Genomic DNA, 18,032 nt, shown 5'->3' on the forward strand with positions numbered 1-18,032 from the left:
CCCTAGCAGGGTCCAGTATGTCTGCTGCTTAAAGTTCTGCTTGGGGGGAGTTCCTGATTTTGTTAGATTTTTATAGGAAAAAAAGGATCAGAGCTGTTTTTCCAGTAGCTTGGGAGGCGGGAAGCTGTTTCTCTTTCTTCTACACATGCCCCTTCCTTCTTTAATAGCCATTCTCCTTTCATAAGGCACTTTGGAGCCCATTAACGCAATCTGGGGACTCATTAACCCTTTAGTCCTTGATGACCCACTATAATATTCTGTGTTCTTTCAGTATCGCACCAAGAGCATTCCTATCGTCAAATCCAACAAGGCAGCTTCTGAAAGCACCACTCGTCGATTCATAATATATGGGGTCCAGGATGAGAATGGATCCAATGTCCAGAATTTTGCCCTGGATATCACTCCCCCTCCAGAAGTGATTTACAAATCTGAGCCAGGCACCAGCGATGGCATGAACGTTCTGGGGATTGTGATATTCTCTGCCACCATGGGTATGTTTTAAACATGTTGGAGTAGGTCATGTTTGAATTGATCTGTGTATTGTTGTTTTGGGGGTTGGGTTTTTTATTTAGGGGAATCGGGAGTGGGAGGAGAGTTCTTGTTTAGTATTCCTGATATAATTATTGCCCACCTACCCTCCTCTAAACTTCAAGTCAGAAAAAGCATGTCCTAGAAATGTACTCCAATCCTTTGGGGATGAACCTTGTTCATAATCCTTGATGACATTTTCTTTTCATGGTCCTGATTGTTTCTATGCATGCTGCGTTTACCCGCCCCTCTTTCCTTTTAATTTCACTACGCCTTTGCTTGGTTATTGTGTGCTTGCATTTGTAAGCTACTGAACTTTACTTAGGTGCCTTTTGCACATAGAGGGCAGTGAGGAACAACAGAAATGTCTACTGTATAGTTTTAACTTCTAACATTTGTACTTCGGGCTAAGTATCCCCGTGGTTAGAGCTACGTACTGTTAAGCAGTGTACCACAGTGAACCCTACCCCAGCTCTGATAGGTCTGTACCTACGAGAACTAGTAGTGCTCGGCATGAGTCACTCCCTCCTGATTAAGACAGACAGACAGACAAGGCATTTAGTGCTTGAACTAAGAACAGAGGGAGGATAACAAGGGGACTCCTTCTGTTGCCTTGGAGTGCCACCACCTACCAGAACGAATTGACATTTGTCTCAGTGCTGCATACTACGGCTGTTCAGAACTTCATGGCTAGAACTCAGACCCTACCTATTTTAAAAGCACATGCATCTACTCCTTGAGAGAAAGGAAGATTAGCAGTATAGGGGATGACACAAAGCTGAGCAGTTCTGATTCTGTCCAGAAGGGGGCAGTGGTATTTCTAATCCACTATCCCAGGGGTAGGCAACCTATGGCACGCGTGCCGAAGGCAGCACACGAGCTGATCTTCAGCGGCACTCACACACCTGGGTCCTGGCCACCTGTCCAAGGGGCTCTGCATTTTAATTTAATTTTAAATGAAGCTTCTTAAACATTTTAAAAACCTTATTTACTTTACATACAACAATTGTTTAGTTATATATTATAGACTTATAGAAAGAGACCTTCTAAAAACATTAAAATGTATGACTGGCACGCAAAACCTTAAATCAGAGTGAATAAATGAAGACTCAGCACAGCACTTCTGAAAGGTTGCCTACCCCTGCACTATCCTGTCTCTAACCATGGCTGGAACCAGAGGCTTCAGAGGAAGGTGAAGAAACCTTTCAATAGGCAGTAACAGGATAATTGTGCACAGGGAAAGTTTCTTCTTAACTCCCTTTAGTTAGAGGTTGACTTATGCCTTGAAACATGAGGGTTTATATGCCTTCCCATTTTTAACATTAGTAAAATAAATCTGGATGTATTTGTTATCAATAAAAATGGCCAATTTTTAAAAATCCTGTTAAATGCTTGCCTCCATGATATCTTGAGGCATTGAGTGCCACAGGATAATTATGCATTGTGTGAAAAAATATTTCCTTTTATTAGTTTTAAATTTGCATTTTTTGCTTTCACTGAATGGCCCCTGGTACAGTTTTATTTGTACCATAGTTCAATGTTAGTAGTTATGTATTATCTAGGAGGCTTATCGTAATGGACTTTGAGAGCTCATATCCATTTAGAATGTTCCATTTTACCAGCCCAAAGAACTCAATAGAACTCTTTATGTTATCTAACTGCAGTAGGTTTATTTATTTATTGAAATGTTTTTTTAACTGGACTACAATTTGAGTGAGAGGAAAGGGAATTTTATCCTTCCTTTAGACATGCCCATCATCCTTCTGATAATGGTAACCTGATGATTTTCTCATAGAGATGCTGATAAAAAGAATCCCTTTATCTGTGTTTATGATACTGGGCTTGGAAGGGAATCTGTGCAGCAGATGTGGTTCCAAAAGCACCTTTGATTTTACTTATTTTATGCATGGTTTGCATTAGCAAAAGGGGTTAAGATTCCAGCCTGTCAGTAGCACAATTTTCTCTCCCTTTTTGTTTCCACAAGATGTGTAGTTCCACCTGCATCCTAGTTGGAAACCTGAGACCCCCTAATTTTCAATGATTTAACACTCAACCCTCAAAGCACCATGCCACTGCCACCAACTGTCCAGCCAAGAATTACTAGACCAGAGTCTCTTCACTTCTAGTGTTCATTAGATTAAAGGGGTTGCATATGCCATTGAGCCATGCAAACCATTCCTCTACTCCCCAGAGCTGAGCATGCTACTTCAGCAGTGCTTCCAACTTCTGCTGACTCGGGAATCAAGTGGTCAGGAGCTGAGCCCTTGTCTCTGAGTAGGGGTGCACAGCCACCGGGCTAACCTATAACCATGTTAGCTGTCAACAGTTTTTAGATATACACCACTTACATCTTGCCATAGGCCAGTTGATCAATTGGACCAATGTAGAGGATGGTTGGTGGTTATGTCAAATTCTCCTGGCATAATTACAGCACCAGAGGGAACTCAGCCGTATATACCCATTTATTTCATGGTTGTAATTTTATACTTAAGAATCTGGAGACGAGCACATGTTGTGACACTCCTGAAGCCAGGGAAGGATGCAATGGAGCTGAAGAACTTCAGGCCTATATCACAACTATGTCATTTCGACAAGCTGCACGAGCGTCTCATCCTAAAGCACCTATCACCATTCATTGAAAAGCACGAGCAAGCTGGATTCCACCAGGCAAGTCATGCACTGGCCAAGTGCTGAATATCACTCAGTACATCAAAGATGGCTTTGAAAAGAGTATGGTAACAGGCACAGTGTTTGTCGACCTATCAGCAGCATATGACACAGTGAATCACTGAAGGCTTCTCACCAAAGTAAACAACATGATGAAAGATCACTCCTCATACCACTGATACAACCTCTACCAGAGCACCGATGTTTTACAGTGTACTGTGTGGGAAGGAGAAAAAATGGCGGCACCACAAAAATGGCCTACCAAAAGGGAGTGTACACTCACCAATACATTTCAGCATTTACGCGAATGATCAACCAATCCATCTCAGCACAAGTTTTATCTATTCTATCGACTCATGCATCACTGCCCAAGCCAAGGATCTTGCCCAAATTGAAACTACGCTAACATTGGCAACGTCTGGGCTCTCAGTCTGTTACCCCAAGAACCAATTATATGCTAACCCAGCCAAAATGCAAGAGCATCTCTTCTAACTTTGGAATCATGAGGCCGATAAACAATGTAACATCATCTGGAATGGGGCATCACTTGTCCACTGCTGGAGTCCTGTCTAACTTGGGGTGACACTAGACCTCACTCTCTCCTTCAAGGTGCACATGGAGAAGAAAAAAGGCAAAGTTAGCACCCAGAACACCGCACTCAGGAAGTTTGCAAATTCAAAAGGGCGAACCAGCCCAGCAACACTAAGGGCCACCACACTTGCATTTAGCTATTCTATAGCCAAATATGCATGTCAGGTGTGGGAAAAATCAGCTCATGCAAAGGAGCTGGACCCTGTGCTTATTGACAGCTGCTGCTGCATCACAGGATGTCTTAAACCAACAAGCGTGAACAGCCATTATGTGCTTATTGGAATTGCTCCACCAGATATCAGGAGAGCAGTCACAAACAAACTGGAATGACAACAACAGGTGGAAAATACCAGCCATCTCCTACACAATCACACCATGGCAGATAGCCACCTGAAATTGCAGGAACACCTTTCTAGATGCAACAGAACTGCTTAAAAATTCACTAACAGCTATATGGCTGGAAAGGTAGCACACACAATTCAAAATACTCAGCGAGGACATTAAAACGTATGTCAGTGTTGCTGAACACATCCACGCAAGTGCAGAGAAGGATTGGTTGACCTGACAAGTTTAAATTGCCTCTGAACAAGAGCTGGCATGTCAACAGTCAATATGTGGCAGTGGGGTTATTCCAGTGACCCAGACACATGACTGCAGTGAAACACAAACCATGGAACATCTGTTGGTCTGCCAGTGCCTGGAGGAACCATGCATTATAAAAGATCTTTCCAGAGCTTCCGGCCAGGCCATATCATGTGCCTATCACTTGAAAAACATATGACTGTGATGGAAGGACAGGAGAAGAATTATATATGTGCATTAAAGGTTCATTTTTAGGTCGTGTTAGATTGGTGGCTGCGGAAACACAAGATTCTGCTATTTAAGACCACCTATGTGTTTTGCTTCCATAGGGCAACCCACTTAACAGGGTATTTCTTGACCTTTTGGCAGGAGCTCTACATCACCTTCCTTCCGTCCTAGGGAAAAGTGAAGGGCAGGGATCAAATGGAGGGTATGTGGATGGGGCTTGGAGGAAAAGGAAAACATCATTCCAAATATGTTATGTACGGAAATATCGTAACATACATCAAAGTAATTCATTTGGCACTGGGTGCTTCCTAGCAGTTCTGCTCAGTCATTGGGCCTGATTCTCATTTACACCAAGGCCCCTTCACGCCATTCTAGCAAAGTAAAGGTGCTCTAACGTGGGCATAAATTATAGTGACACCAATTTTATGGCCCCCTTACACTGCCAGAGTGGCATAAAGAGGCTTTAGCATAACTGAGAATCAGGCCCATCCTGTCTTAGTAACAGAAACCTGCTTTTCCTTTTTCTGGAAGCAGGAGGTGGGTGGCTTAGCACTCTTAGCTCAGGAAGAAAGCCACATGAAGGAGTCTTCTCAATTTCAAGGTTGTGTCTGGTCCTGGCCAACTCTGCCCCAAAATGGGCAGTGGTGGCCAGAGAAGGGGTACGAAAAAGGTACTTTAAAATGCATTGATTCAGGGCCTCACCTAGGCAGCCTTCTAGGCACCCAGCTGGTTGAGTGTGGCCCTGTTGGTGTGTGAGAGACGGATAAGAGGTGAGAGTCTAGCACAAACTTTGAAGAATTGGAAATCATCTTATAAATCACAGAGAGTAAAAACTTTGCTTGGAAATGACCATTTGGGCTTCTTACCTAACGGCTGCAGAAAGAGGCTTGTGCAAATGACAGTACAGTAAACTGGTGAGGTTTTACTGTTGAACATTTCTTGAAATCATCCCTTTGCGTATTTGGTTGAATAGTGAGGTCCTTTAAGACAGTGGCTCTCAACCTTTCCAGGCTACTGTTCCCCTTTCAGGAGTCTGATTTGTCTTGAGTACCCCAAGTTTCACCTCACTTAAAAACGACTTGCTTACAAAATCAGACATAAAAATACAAAAGTGCCAAAGTACACTAGTACTGAAAAATTGCTGACTTTCTCATTTTTACCATATAATTATAAAATAAATCAATTGGAATAGAAATATTGTACTTGCTTTTCCATGTATAGTATATAGAGGAGTATAAACAAGTCATGGCATGAAATATTTGTTTGTACTGACTTTGCTGGTGCTTTTTATGTAGCCTGTTGTAAAACTAGGCAAATATCTAGATGAGTTGATGTACCCCCTGGAAGAACTCTGTGTACTCCAGGGGTACACATACCCCCTGGTTGAGAACCACTGCTTTAAGAGACTAGTGAGTCTCATACTCATCATTCAGCAGCCTCCAGTCTTACCTACTACGTCTCCTGTTGCCAACACTTGCCATACTCAGACATGAAAAAGTTTTCTTGTAAGCAAACCACAGTTATTCCTGTAAAATAAGAGGTGATCCATCTCCCCTCTTCATCATTCTACTAAGTTAGAAAGCTAAGACTCTTGTAAAGCTGCCATGACTTAATAAAGCCAGTCTAGCTTTAAAAACTGAACTTTGTAATTAACATTCTGTTAGCATAAATGAGCAAGATTGTTAATAAAATATGTGGTTTTGTGTCCGAAATTTACAGCTAGATGAATATTAACAGGCATATAAACCCACATGCTGCATGCACTGTTATTGTGAAATTGTTGGGTCTGACATCTAAGTGGCTCACTCCTCCATATCAGGAGGGGATTGTCTTGGAACAATTACAATCTGGGACCTGGCCTACAAATGCAGATGTGCACTCCAAGTGACAGACCATGGGCCCTCAGTCAAAGCAAACATTCTGTCTATCCAGAATAAGTGTTAGAATGCACCCCCCTCACAACTTCATTTTCTTGTAAAATCCTCTTCAAACATTAATTGATTTGGTGCAGTTTGTTTCTGAAATGCTTCCTTGAGTGATTAACATGATCCATTACAATCTTCACAGAGGGTCACTGGAGCAAATTAGTTAAATAGGAACATGATAGACATGTTTATTATTAGGTATACATTATTAAAACAACACCATACAGAAAGTATAGAGTTACATAACTATTCTTGGAACTAGATCCCCTACCTTTATGACTGTTGGTTGCTATGAATGTGTTTGTTTTCTTTGCTGATTAGTCTTGTGCAGTAGTTTGGCCCTTCCTTGTATTCATGTGCATTTGCTTGATTCTGCTAAGGCTGCTACACCCTGGTAGCAAAAAGGACCAGTTGTGAGGGTGGCTTTTATCTTATAGATGCTTATCCACTAGAAACTGGACTGAGACCAAATTAATTTCACGGACGTCAGATAATGGCTTTTGGTCACTGCCAGTCGGGGCTAGATTTAAACTGGTGAGCCAAAAAAACCAAGGCTCCTGTTATCAATCCTACCCTAAAATACTCTCTCTGTCTCTCTGGATTATCCCACTACCAATTACCTAACCCAGCTAGCCACCCCACACTTAGTTCACTTTGAGTTGCAGTAGAGAAGGAGTGTGTTGGGGATTTTTAAGAGTAAATGAGAATTAAAACAATAACGTGTTTGATTGCAGGTATAATGTTGGGCAGAATGGGTAACAGTGGAGTTCCCTTGGTCAGTTTTTGCCAGTGTTTAAATGAATCTGTCATGAAAATAGTGGCAGTTGCTGTGTGGTAAGTAGCTGTTTTATCAAGCAAAAATATCACTTTTAAAAAGTTGAAGTATATTTCAAGAGAAAAAAAATGCTCTGAGATGATGTAATCTTGTTTCCAGGCAAATTCATGAGGGACAACAACCTCAACTTTGTATGGCGCTAGCATCTGAAGGAAGTTATACAAACATTCCAGGCCAGATGCTGGTCCCTGGCTCTGTTCCTTGTGCACCACTCCAGTGGCATAAAGAGGACAGAGAACTGCCTCAACACAGATGCCAGGGATTCCCCTAACAAAGGGGAATTCCCGGGTGCCATAAAGCAACATATTTAGGTCTATGCCACCTGCTCCAGATGTAGATGGCATGGCCAGTGGTGTGGGCAGGGGCATGAAGGGACAGAATCACAGTGCACCGCCCTCTGGCAATCCCCAACCAGCAGAGTAGGCCCTAAGGGACTCCTCTAGCCAACATAACTTAGAATGTCTGTAAATTAGATTGAGGGCAAGTTTGACCCCAGATCAGGAGAATGGAAAGGTGGCTTAGACCTGGTCTAACAAAAGTTAGCCCAGTAGAATTCATCTATTTTTAGCAGAGCCAGGCACACATCCATACTCATGTCTGTCTCCTATTGAAATAGCCTCAGTTATTGCAAAATTGCTGTTCCCCATTCTGGAGCAGCGCAAATCCCCTACCGGTGTAGTTATATCAACACAATAGCAGTGTGGATGTAGTCTGACAGCGAAATAGCTATACTGGTAAAAAGTCACCCCACTACAATCCCAGCTGCATTGCTCCCTGTCTGGTAACCTTTTTGACCAAGGGTCAGAGTGACTGGAAGTTCACTTGGCTTTAAATGATCAGTGCATGCTTCAGAGCCACAGCTGTGGGGTTACAAGCTACCTAGTGTAAGAGAGAACATAAATCCTTACCAATAGAAGAAGTATGGCCCACCTTCATTCCCAATCCCAGGTCCCATGCCAAGCACAGCTCAGACAGACCTAGGGATGGGTGGGGGGGGGACTTTTAAAATATAGTTGACATTCCCTCTTTACATCAATGTTGCTAATTTAAGAATGGCTCTTCAGCACTTTTGTGAACATTCTTAATAATGAGTAAATATTGCTACTACATAATTAATACATTGTAGTTATATAGCACCTTCCATCTGAGGATCTCAAAGTGCTTTACACACAACAATACTGTGAGGTAGGAAAGTATCAGTGCAGCAGCAGCGCCCACCTTATAACTTGTAACCCAGAGATTACGGCACTCGCCAGGAATGTGGGAAACCCAGATTCAATTTCCTCCTTTCTTCCGGAGGGGGTGAAACGATTTGAATGGGGATCTCCCACCTCGCTCTCACCCCATGACTGTTCCATTGTGGATAAATACTTAAACAGTCATGAGGGGAGAGAGAGAGAGAATGACTCTGTAGTCCAGGGGGTATAGACCCTGCTCCACTCACTGTTTCATTATTTAGCCACACTGGAGCATCTTCAGCAGGAGACAATGTGAGCAACCTCCCCTCCCCCCAACCAGAGTATCCCATAGCACAGTGGTTAGAGCAGTCTCCTGAGAGGTGGCAGACCCCTGTTCAAATCGAGAGAGGAGGGACCAGAACTGTGTCTCTCACATCCCAAGTGAGTGTGTTAACCCCTAGGCTGTTATAAGGTGGGTACCAGAACTACCTCCTCTTCCTGTTGGATTCTGAATGGGACATTATCTGGTAGGCAGCCTCTGAGCATGCCTTCTGGATCAGGTCCTATATGCAACTTAGGTGTCTGAGCACCTGGTTTGTGAATCACACTGGGGCTTAGGCAGGAGATAGGTATCCAGACCCCAAGAGTGAGGCAGCAGTGCATATGCCCAGAGGCAGAAAACTAGGCACCTAGGGAACTATTACCCTGAAAACTTAGGTGCAGAGTGAGTTTAGGCACCTTCAGGGTTCAGCGATAGTTTTATGGGTCACAGTGGATCCAAACCTAGTATTTAAGGCTCAGATCCACAAAAGCACTATTGTGATGGGGACCTTAAAATGCATACATTGACGGAAAGATTAGATACACGTTGCTTTCATTAACAAATTATATTTAAGTGTGTCCTACTGGCCAGTCAGTAGAAAACAGAGTAGCAGCCGTGTTAGTCTGTATCCGCAAAAAGAACAAGAGTACTCGTGGCACCTTAGAGACTAACACATTTATTTGAACATAAGCTTTCGTGGGCTACAGCCCACTTCTTTGGATGCATAGAATGGAACATATAGTAAGGTCTTCTATAACCTTACTATATGTTCCATTCTATGCATCTGATGAAGTGGGCTGTAGCCCACGAAAGCTTATGCTGAAATAAATGTGTTAGTCGCTAAGGTGCCACAAGTACTCCTGTTCTTTCAGTAGAAAACAGTATCATTGCTAATAATTTGATATAAAAACATTTTCCCAGAACTCATGAATGGAAAAGGAAGAAGAGTCCAATCCCGCAAGGTGCTCCTATGAAATTCTGAACACCCTCCATGCTTACTAAATACTGCATGGTCAATTCCTATGTCTGTACTGAAATGGAAGTGCAGGAACTTATCTCACTAAATTGTTTGGTGGAAATGATCTGTCTCAGAGCGATAAATCTCCCTCTCTCTTCACTTAGGTATTTTCCTTTTGGAATAGTGTTTCTTATTGCTGGCAAGATCTTGGAAATGGATGATCCTACAGCTATTGGGAAGAAGCTGGGCTTTTATGCCATTACTGTGGTTTGTGGCCTGGTGGTTCATGGACTGTTCATTCTGCCAATGATGTACTTCTTTATCACTAAGAAAAACCCCATTGTTTTCATCAGAGGGATTCTTCAAGCCTTGCTAATTGCTCTGGCCACATCATCCAGGTATTAAGCACTGATATTACTAAATACATATGAGGTCCTAATTAGAGCTGGCTGAAACTTGGAAGTTCAGGTTTGCAGGAAATGTCAATATTTCAAAATCTGATTTCATTCCGATTCTGAACCTGATGAAAAATTAAATATGGCCCCCAGGATCTCAGCAGCTGCTGAGTGAAATTGCTGCTATTTGGTGGGTGACAGCTGTGAAACGGACAAGAATCATATCAGTTTCACTCAGCAGATGCTAGGGCTTCCATAATTTGTGGTCCAATGTGCTAATTACTGTCAATAAATGACTTGCCCCAAGTCACATGGAGAGTCTGTTCCAGAGCTGAGAACAGAACCTAGGAACTTGGATTGTCTCCTGGTCTACCCAGTCTACACTGCATCCGTGTGTTCCTGAAATCATAATGGTTCCAACTAAGGCCATAAAAATTAAGGGACTGTCCGCATCTCTATTATAAATTTCATTTTACAGGATGCTTATAAAATTTAATAACTTGCTAACTGAAATATAGTACAGTATATTTTGCAAAGTGAAATCAGGAGCAACTTGTGCTTTGGGTGGCTTTATAAGTTCTAATAAAGTTTGAAAGTTTAAGACTATTTTTGAAGTAGAACACCACATAAATGTTTGTAGCTTCAGATGTGTTTGTATTCCCCAGACTCACAGATGATGATGATCTTACAGTCATAGATATTAATGTTGGAAAAGACCTTTCATGCTCCATCTCAACCCTCTCCCCTGATCCCACTAAGATTTCCTCAGTCCTGGTTCTGAAAACCTATAGTGCTGGTGACTCAACATCCTCACTAGGTCATTTATTCCCCTTACTGTAAGGACATTTTCTTATCTATTCATCCTGTATTTTTCCTTCTTTAGAACTTGTGCCTCTCATTGGTTTTATCTTTCTCAGCTCTTAAAAACAAACAAACAAAAAAAAAAGTGTTCCTTCCTCTTCTTCCAGTTTGTACTGTAGAAAGATAATGGCATTTTTCACCAGGTTAGATTCCCATACTTACCAAGTGTGGTCGTACTGGGGCTTTATAAAATAGCAGTTACTTCTTTTGTCGTACAGTAGATTCTCTTCCTTCACATTTGTGAGTTCATAGCCAATGCATTATCCCCCTGATCTTTTCTGCCTTATTGCTTTCTAAACTGCTATTTCCTCTTTTGATTGAAGCAGCTCATTATTTCTTCCTAATTGTATTATTTTTGGTTTCTCTCATCACCTGTCTGCCTCTATTTCTGAGCCCATCAGATCATTCTGCAAGTATTAGCTACCTTCTCTGTAGTTTAGTCTCTAAGTGTACGGGTTGGTCATGATATCATGAATTTTCCAAAGTTTCTTTTCTAAAATGTACCAAAATCATAAGTCATAGATATAGGGCAAAAGTCAGGCCTGATTTCTAATGACCAAACTACAGACCCAAATGTCTAAATTGTGTTTTGTGTTTACACAGCCTTCCTCGATAGTCTGCAATGCCAGTGCGGACAAAAGCAGAAAATTGTGCACATTCTCAAATGACTCTGTGCATAGCTTTGTATGCTGCATGTACAATTGTCCGTTTGCAGCAACAGATGCATTTTTTTGCAAGTGCAATGTAGACTTTTAAAAGAACCCAATACATTATTTGGTGTTTTTCCTCTTAAATTGTAGCATCTTGTGATCAGATAGTTGAACTTTTCACCTTGGTTACAGTGAGAAGATTAAATACTGCACATAACTGAGTTGTTGCCAAAAGAACATGCACAAATAATTGGGTTTGGAAAGTAAAGCTGCTCCTCCTGACAGTCATCACATCTGTATCTGATTAAGTAATATTTGCCACAAAGGCAACATATTAATATTAATAATACAGGCATTGGATAATCAGATCATTTTAAAGCAGAACAAAAAGGTTGGCTTACTAATGTGTCTCTACCGTATGTTTCTGCATCAGTGCATGCCTACATCTAATGATAGACAGAACACTGAAAATCAGTGTTCTTGTATTAAATCCAGCCGCCACCAGGTGTGGGAAGATTTCTTTAGTTAAAGATCATAACTACAGAAAAGACATACCATGCACAAAAAGTGAGACAAGTCACTCTTGGGAGATTTCCCTGTTCATGTCTAGAGCCAGCTGTTTTCCTTGCCTATTACTATTAGTTATTATGGTAGCACTTGGAAAACCCACTCAAACATCAAGGCCACACTGTACAAACACCTAGCAAAGATAGTCTCCATTCCAGCGAGCTTACACTCTAAGTGTCAGACAGGATACGACAGGTAGACAAGACAGACAAATGGGAGTGAGTGAGTGCAGATGGGAAGGATGAAGTGTTTTAAATACAGATTATACTAGATAAAGCCATGGCCAAAAAGTAAATATTTTTCACCTGGCTCTTTATAGTAGCAACACTAATGTAGACTATGACAAAGCTTAGTGAGTCTCTAGTGGATAATTCATCTTTTTACTGAATTTAGTGTTAGTGAAAGATGATGGAATGATAGATCAGGAATCTAAATACATCTAGCTCACCACAAATCAGGTAAAACAAGGCAGTGCCAGCACAAGCCTCCCCACCCCGACTCCTTAATTTGCCTTATCTTTGTTTTCCAAGGATCCTTTCTGAGGGTCATTCCCCATAGCTAATTTAGTTCTTGGCACCTCTGCCAAGCCTGCAAATAAGTTTGCCATTTTGTGGAAATGGTGCTGGTAGCAGTGGGATGTGAATGCCCATCCACTACAGGAACTGTAAGCCACCAAACAATCATCTCATTGCAGTGACTTCACTGCCCTAAGCATAAGTGGAACCCATAACCTATAAGTGAGGGGTTCTCCATCCAACAGTCAGTCCCCATGTGCTGTCCAGTTTTATCACTTTAGATGCCAATGACATGCTTAGCATTTGTATGGAAATGTCAAACATATAGGGCAAAATTCTGACTTATTTGCACATATATACTGGTGGAGGGCAGAAAGGGCAGAAGTTTCTTTTACCCTCCTCCTTATCCCTCCAAACAGTGCACCCATACAGGACCATAGTAGAACATGTATTGTTTCCTTACATGCTTGGCAGGGAGTCCCAGTGGCATACTGGGTAGCATTCCGTAGCCTCAAGAGGGCGTGGCCGGCTAGTTTGGGTGGTGATCCCAGGCTCTTAGGCCCTTGGCCATTGTTTGGCTTTGGTGACAGGCACTAAGGGAGGTGCAGAAATAAGGTGTGGTCCAAAGTATGCTGTAGCCAGGCCCCTCTGAGCCATCCTGCCTTGTTTAGTCAGCTTGGATCCAGGAACATCTGTCACTGTTACCATTCCTCCACCCAAGCGCCTCTCGCAGTGTGAAGGACAGAATCTGGCTAATAGATAGAATGCGCCTTGGGTTGATTATAATTTCCCTAGGACATGTAGAGGTCTTTTTTTCTCCATGGTCATCTTTCTACAGCGTCAGTGAATCAAAGGCAGCATCTTCTCAATCGTGCATCCCATCAAAGAGAGCAGTTCTCTTTTCCTCTGCACACAGCACGTAAATAAAATGTGAAAATTTCAAGGGGCTCTTGCTTCTTATGAAACTCTGAGACCTTGGCTCTTGTGCAGTGTAAATTAAAGACAGATTTAACAAAAGGGGGCGTAACTTAATTCTAGATTAAGTCAGCTTGTTGACTTTGTGGCGCAATAATAAGAATTAGGATTCATTTGCAAGATAAACTGGCAGGGTTAAACAGCTGGAGAAGGAGCTTTTTCTATAGAGACTGCCTCTTCTATTTCTTTGTGGCCTACATTAGAGCTTTGCATGACTGAAATATTGGTTTGTATTCAATCCCTGCCACTGTACAATCACCAAAATGGAGTGGGATTAATCTATAGTTGTTTTGCAATTGCTTGTCAGTAATACAGTCCTGAGTGAGACAAGATGCCTCCTCTCTTTACTAAAAGCTTCAGGAAATTCTGAAGCATATTTAGTTATTTAAGAACAGTGCTTTAGTTTTGGCCTCAGGATATGGGTTAAGTGTTAAAACCTAACAGTTTCCTCAACATTTGACATTAGACCCCCAAAGCTGCTTTCACTAACACTCAGGTCAGGTCTACACCAACAAGTAAGGTCAACACAGCTACATCGCTGAGGGGTGTGAAAAATGCTAGATTTGAGTTTCATTTAAAACTGCAAAGTTTAGGACAGACTTTCAGAGCTTAGTGATCCTTTTGATTGAACTTGGGCCAATTTTCAAGGGAACCTAGCACAGTCTATGGTTCCCAATTGAAACCATGCAAAACTCAGTAGCTTCATATCATATCAGTGGCTTTATAACCTATTGGACTGAAAATAGGCCCCAAAATTAAAAATTGTGGGGTTTGCTGAGTTTTGCTTTAATGTTCAGATTTGTTTGAGCCTGAAACCGAAAGCAAAGTTTAAAGGATGTGAAACAAGAAGAAAAGGTTCACATAAACCCTGCATGAACTAGAATTTTCAAGTTTTATTCTGCTCTCCTGAGTGGGTTGCTACTGTCTGAACATATAGTTTCCCAAACTACAGTACCACCAGTATATCCTAACTGCAAGACAACACGTGGCACTTGCCTCATCTTTAGTGGGACTTTTAAATTATTCTTAATGTGGCATTTGGTAAGTAGTCTGTAAGGTGAGAAAGGGTGGTGAAGGATTGTTATTAACATGTTGTGCCCTCTGGATGCATTAAAAACTTATAATAATGTAAAAACTTTGAAAAAAGAATAAACATTTTCCCCTCCTCTCCATACAAAGAAAAACAAGGATTCATTGTAAAAGAAGCTCTTGAGTTGCAAGAGATGATGTTTTTGTAAAAGGGGTGGATGTCACTGCAGAACTCTAAGTAGCTCAAGAGTGGTAATAATAGATTTTAAGTTCATTATTATTGGCAGCTATGCCTATGGTTGAATTGCCTAAAACTGTCCATTCTAAGATGTTGGTTTCTGTTTTACATTTATATTCCAGTAGCACCTGGAGGCCAACCAGGTCAGGGCCCCATTGTGCTAGGTGCTGTACAAATCTATTGCAAATGATAGACCCTGCCCTGTCTTTTCGATTGAGTTTACAATCAAAGAGACAAGACATAACTAATGGATGAGATGAACAAGCAGGATGTGGTAAAGGACAAGGAAGAGGAGAAGAGAACAAAAACAGGATGTGTGCAATTCTTGGCCAATCAGGAGCAGTAATTTCAATTTGCCACCAACCTAGCCATTCTCAGGTTTGTGATTTCTAAGCTGTTCTCCAGGTCACTAGGGATCAAAATGGGCTACATTGATATGGCTGCTTAGTGGTGTGTGTGAAATGAATCAGTGGTCTCTGTCTCCGGATATGTCAACACTTAAACTGCTACCGCAGCACTGCAGCTGCCCTGCGGAGGCACTTCAATGTAGACACTGCCTAGGCTGACAGGAGGGGTTCTCCCGTTGGTGTCGGTAATCCACCTGGCCGAGAGGAAGTATACTCACAGAAGCTATACTCACAGAAGAATTCATCCAACAACCTAGTGTTGAAAATCCACACCCCTGGGAGATGTAGCTATCCTGATGTAAGTTCCCAGTATCAGCCAGCCCTAAATCTTCTTAGTGCACAGATCTCTGTCCTAGTTGGCTTCTTTGTTTGCCGCATCAGCAGAGAGGGTAAGGAATGAGCAGGCACAGACACTTAACTGTACTTTCACTGGTCCACAGAAGTGATCCCACCAGTTCATCATGATTTAGGAACCTTGCACTTAATTGTATCTGATCTGTGGACAAACAGAGGGTTTCAGTCCCCAGGGCTATTTATCTGACATCTTTCCCCAATGCTAAATTCACTTGGAGGGCTGAAAGGAGAGAGTTTTGGAGAGTTCAGCTCAAGGAGCAACCTGCTTTTTAAATAATCCTGTTTACTGTGTAGCCATTATGAATTGTTGCCTAAGCAAGTATTTTATTTTTGGTTTGGTGTCAGTACTCAGCAGGCACTAGCACAATCTTAAGGGCATACACTGTCCTCAGTCTGCATTCAAAACTCCCATTGTTAGTAGGAGCTGAGGGCCCTTAACTTTGATAAGCAGGAGGGGTGGGGGGAGAAATCCAGTGCAGGCACAGGATCAGACTTGCATTTTAATAAAACTGCACTATTTACTGTATGCTTGAAGGGAGATGGGGTGGGCCTGAGACATGTCCTCTAGCCCTATTGGAGCCTTGAGGAGATCCAGGCTTTTCTTCGGTTTACATCAGGTGTGGGCAAACTACAGCCTACGGGCCTTTTAAGCTGGCCCTTGAGCTCTCACTGAGGAGTGGGGTCTGGGGCTTGCCCTGCTCTGGTGCTACAGCTGGGGAGCAGGGTCAGGGCCGCTCCACGCAGTTGCGGCATGGCCCTGCTCCAGCACTCCAGCCAGGGAGCAGGGTCAGGGGCACCTCTCTGGCTCCTACGTGCTCCAATGACCCCTTCCAGCACTCCAATGGGAGCTGCAGCGGTGGTGCCTGCGGACGGGGCAGTGTGCAGAGCTTCCTGGCCATGCCTCCACGTAGGAGCCAGAGAAGGGACATGCCGCTGCTTCTGGGAACCGTTTGAGGTAAGCGCCACCTGGAGCCTGCACCCCTGTGCCTCACCCCAACCTCTGTCCCAGCTGTAATCCCCCTCACGCCCTCTGAACCCCTCAGTCCCAGCCCAGAGCACCTCCTACACCCCAAACTCCTCATCCACAGCTCCACCCCAGAGCTCACATCCCCAGCCGCAACCCTCACCCCCCAACACACTCCACTCCCCCGTCCCAACCCAGAGCCCCCTCCCACACCCTGAACTTCTCATTTATGGCCCTGCCCCAGAGCCTGCACCCCCAACCAGAGCCCTCACCCCCTCCCGCACCCCAACCCCAATTCTGTGAGCATTAACGTCCCACCATACAATTTCTGTTCCCAGATGACCCCTTGGGCCAAAAAGTTTGCCCACCCCTGGTTTATATCTTACCCTGCTTCAAAGCTTATCAGGGCCATCAGCTTTCTGTCTAACGAGGATGGGATGGAATTTCCTTCTGAAAGCATCAACAGCGGTGTTTTGTTTCCAGAGGTATCACAACTGAACTGCATGAGACACTTTCCCTCCTTGACCCTTTGGTGACTAAACATACAATATGGCTTCTGTGGCACCTCCAGCCCTTGCTTTCTACCTTATAGATTATAAGGCCGGAAGGAACCATTGTGATAATGTAGTCTGACCTCCTTCATAACACAGGCCATAGAACTTTCTGAATTAACTGCTGTTTGAACTAGAGCATACCTTTTAGAAAAACATCCAATATTGATTTAATAAGTTGTAGAGTGGGAACTGAACGATTGTCTCTTGCGTAACAGTGCAAAGCAGAATTTGCATACACACGCTCAAGTGCCTTGTGCTTATTAAACACAACCGACTTGCTCTTGCTCTCACAGAAGCTGTCAGGGTTCCCTCCCCACTCTGAACTCTAGGGTACAGATGTGGGAACCTGCATGAAAGACCCCCTAAGATTATCTCTATCAGCTTAAGTTAAAACTTCCCCAAGGCACAAATTCTTCCTTGTTCTTGGAACAATATCGCTGCCACCACCAAGTGAGTTAGACAAAGATTCAAGGTAAAGAACGCCAGGGAGTTCCTGTTCCCCCAAAATCCCCTCAAGCCCCTTTCCTGGGGAGGCTTGAGAATAATATACCAACCAAATAGGTTAATGAAGCGGGCACAGACCAGCCCTTGGGTTTTTAGGACACTAAAAACCAATCAGGTTCTTAAAAGCAGAACTTTATTATAAAGAAAAAGTAAAAGAAACACCTCTGTAAAATCAGGATGGAAGGTAATTTTACAGGGTAATCCG

At 42.9% G+C, this 18,032-nt stretch overlaps 1 protein-coding gene and 1 long non-coding RNA gene across 4 annotated transcripts in view; one reads left to right on the plus strand and one right to left on the minus strand.

Moving 5' to 3' along the window:
* Positions 1 to 18,032, plus strand: part of SLC1A7 (solute carrier family 1 member 7) — an 80,481-nt gene that overhangs the window by 52,321 nt on the left and 10,128 nt on the right. For all 3 annotated transcript variants that reach the window (XM_039483740.1, XM_039483741.1, XM_039483742.1), the window contains exons 5-7: positions 272 to 491; positions 7,256 to 7,355; positions 9,979 to 10,212. In XM_039483740.1, the coding sequence (XP_039339674.1) occupies positions 272 to 491; positions 7,256 to 7,355; positions 9,979 to 10,212 (554 nt within the window). The remainder of the gene's footprint in view (positions 1 to 271; positions 492 to 7,255; positions 7,356 to 9,978; positions 10,213 to 18,032) is intronic.
* LOC120369927 overlaps positions 1 to 18,032 on the minus strand; it is a 73,712-nt gene that overhangs the window by 34,400 nt on the left and 21,280 nt on the right. The window lies entirely within an intron of this gene.

The sequence above is a fragment of the Mauremys reevesii genome, linkage group 8, assembly GCF_016161935.1.
Source record: "Mauremys reevesii isolate NIE-2019 linkage group 8, ASM1616193v1, whole genome shotgun sequence".
NCBI classification, from domain to species: Eukaryota; Metazoa; Chordata; order Testudines; family Geoemydidae; genus Mauremys; species Mauremys reevesii.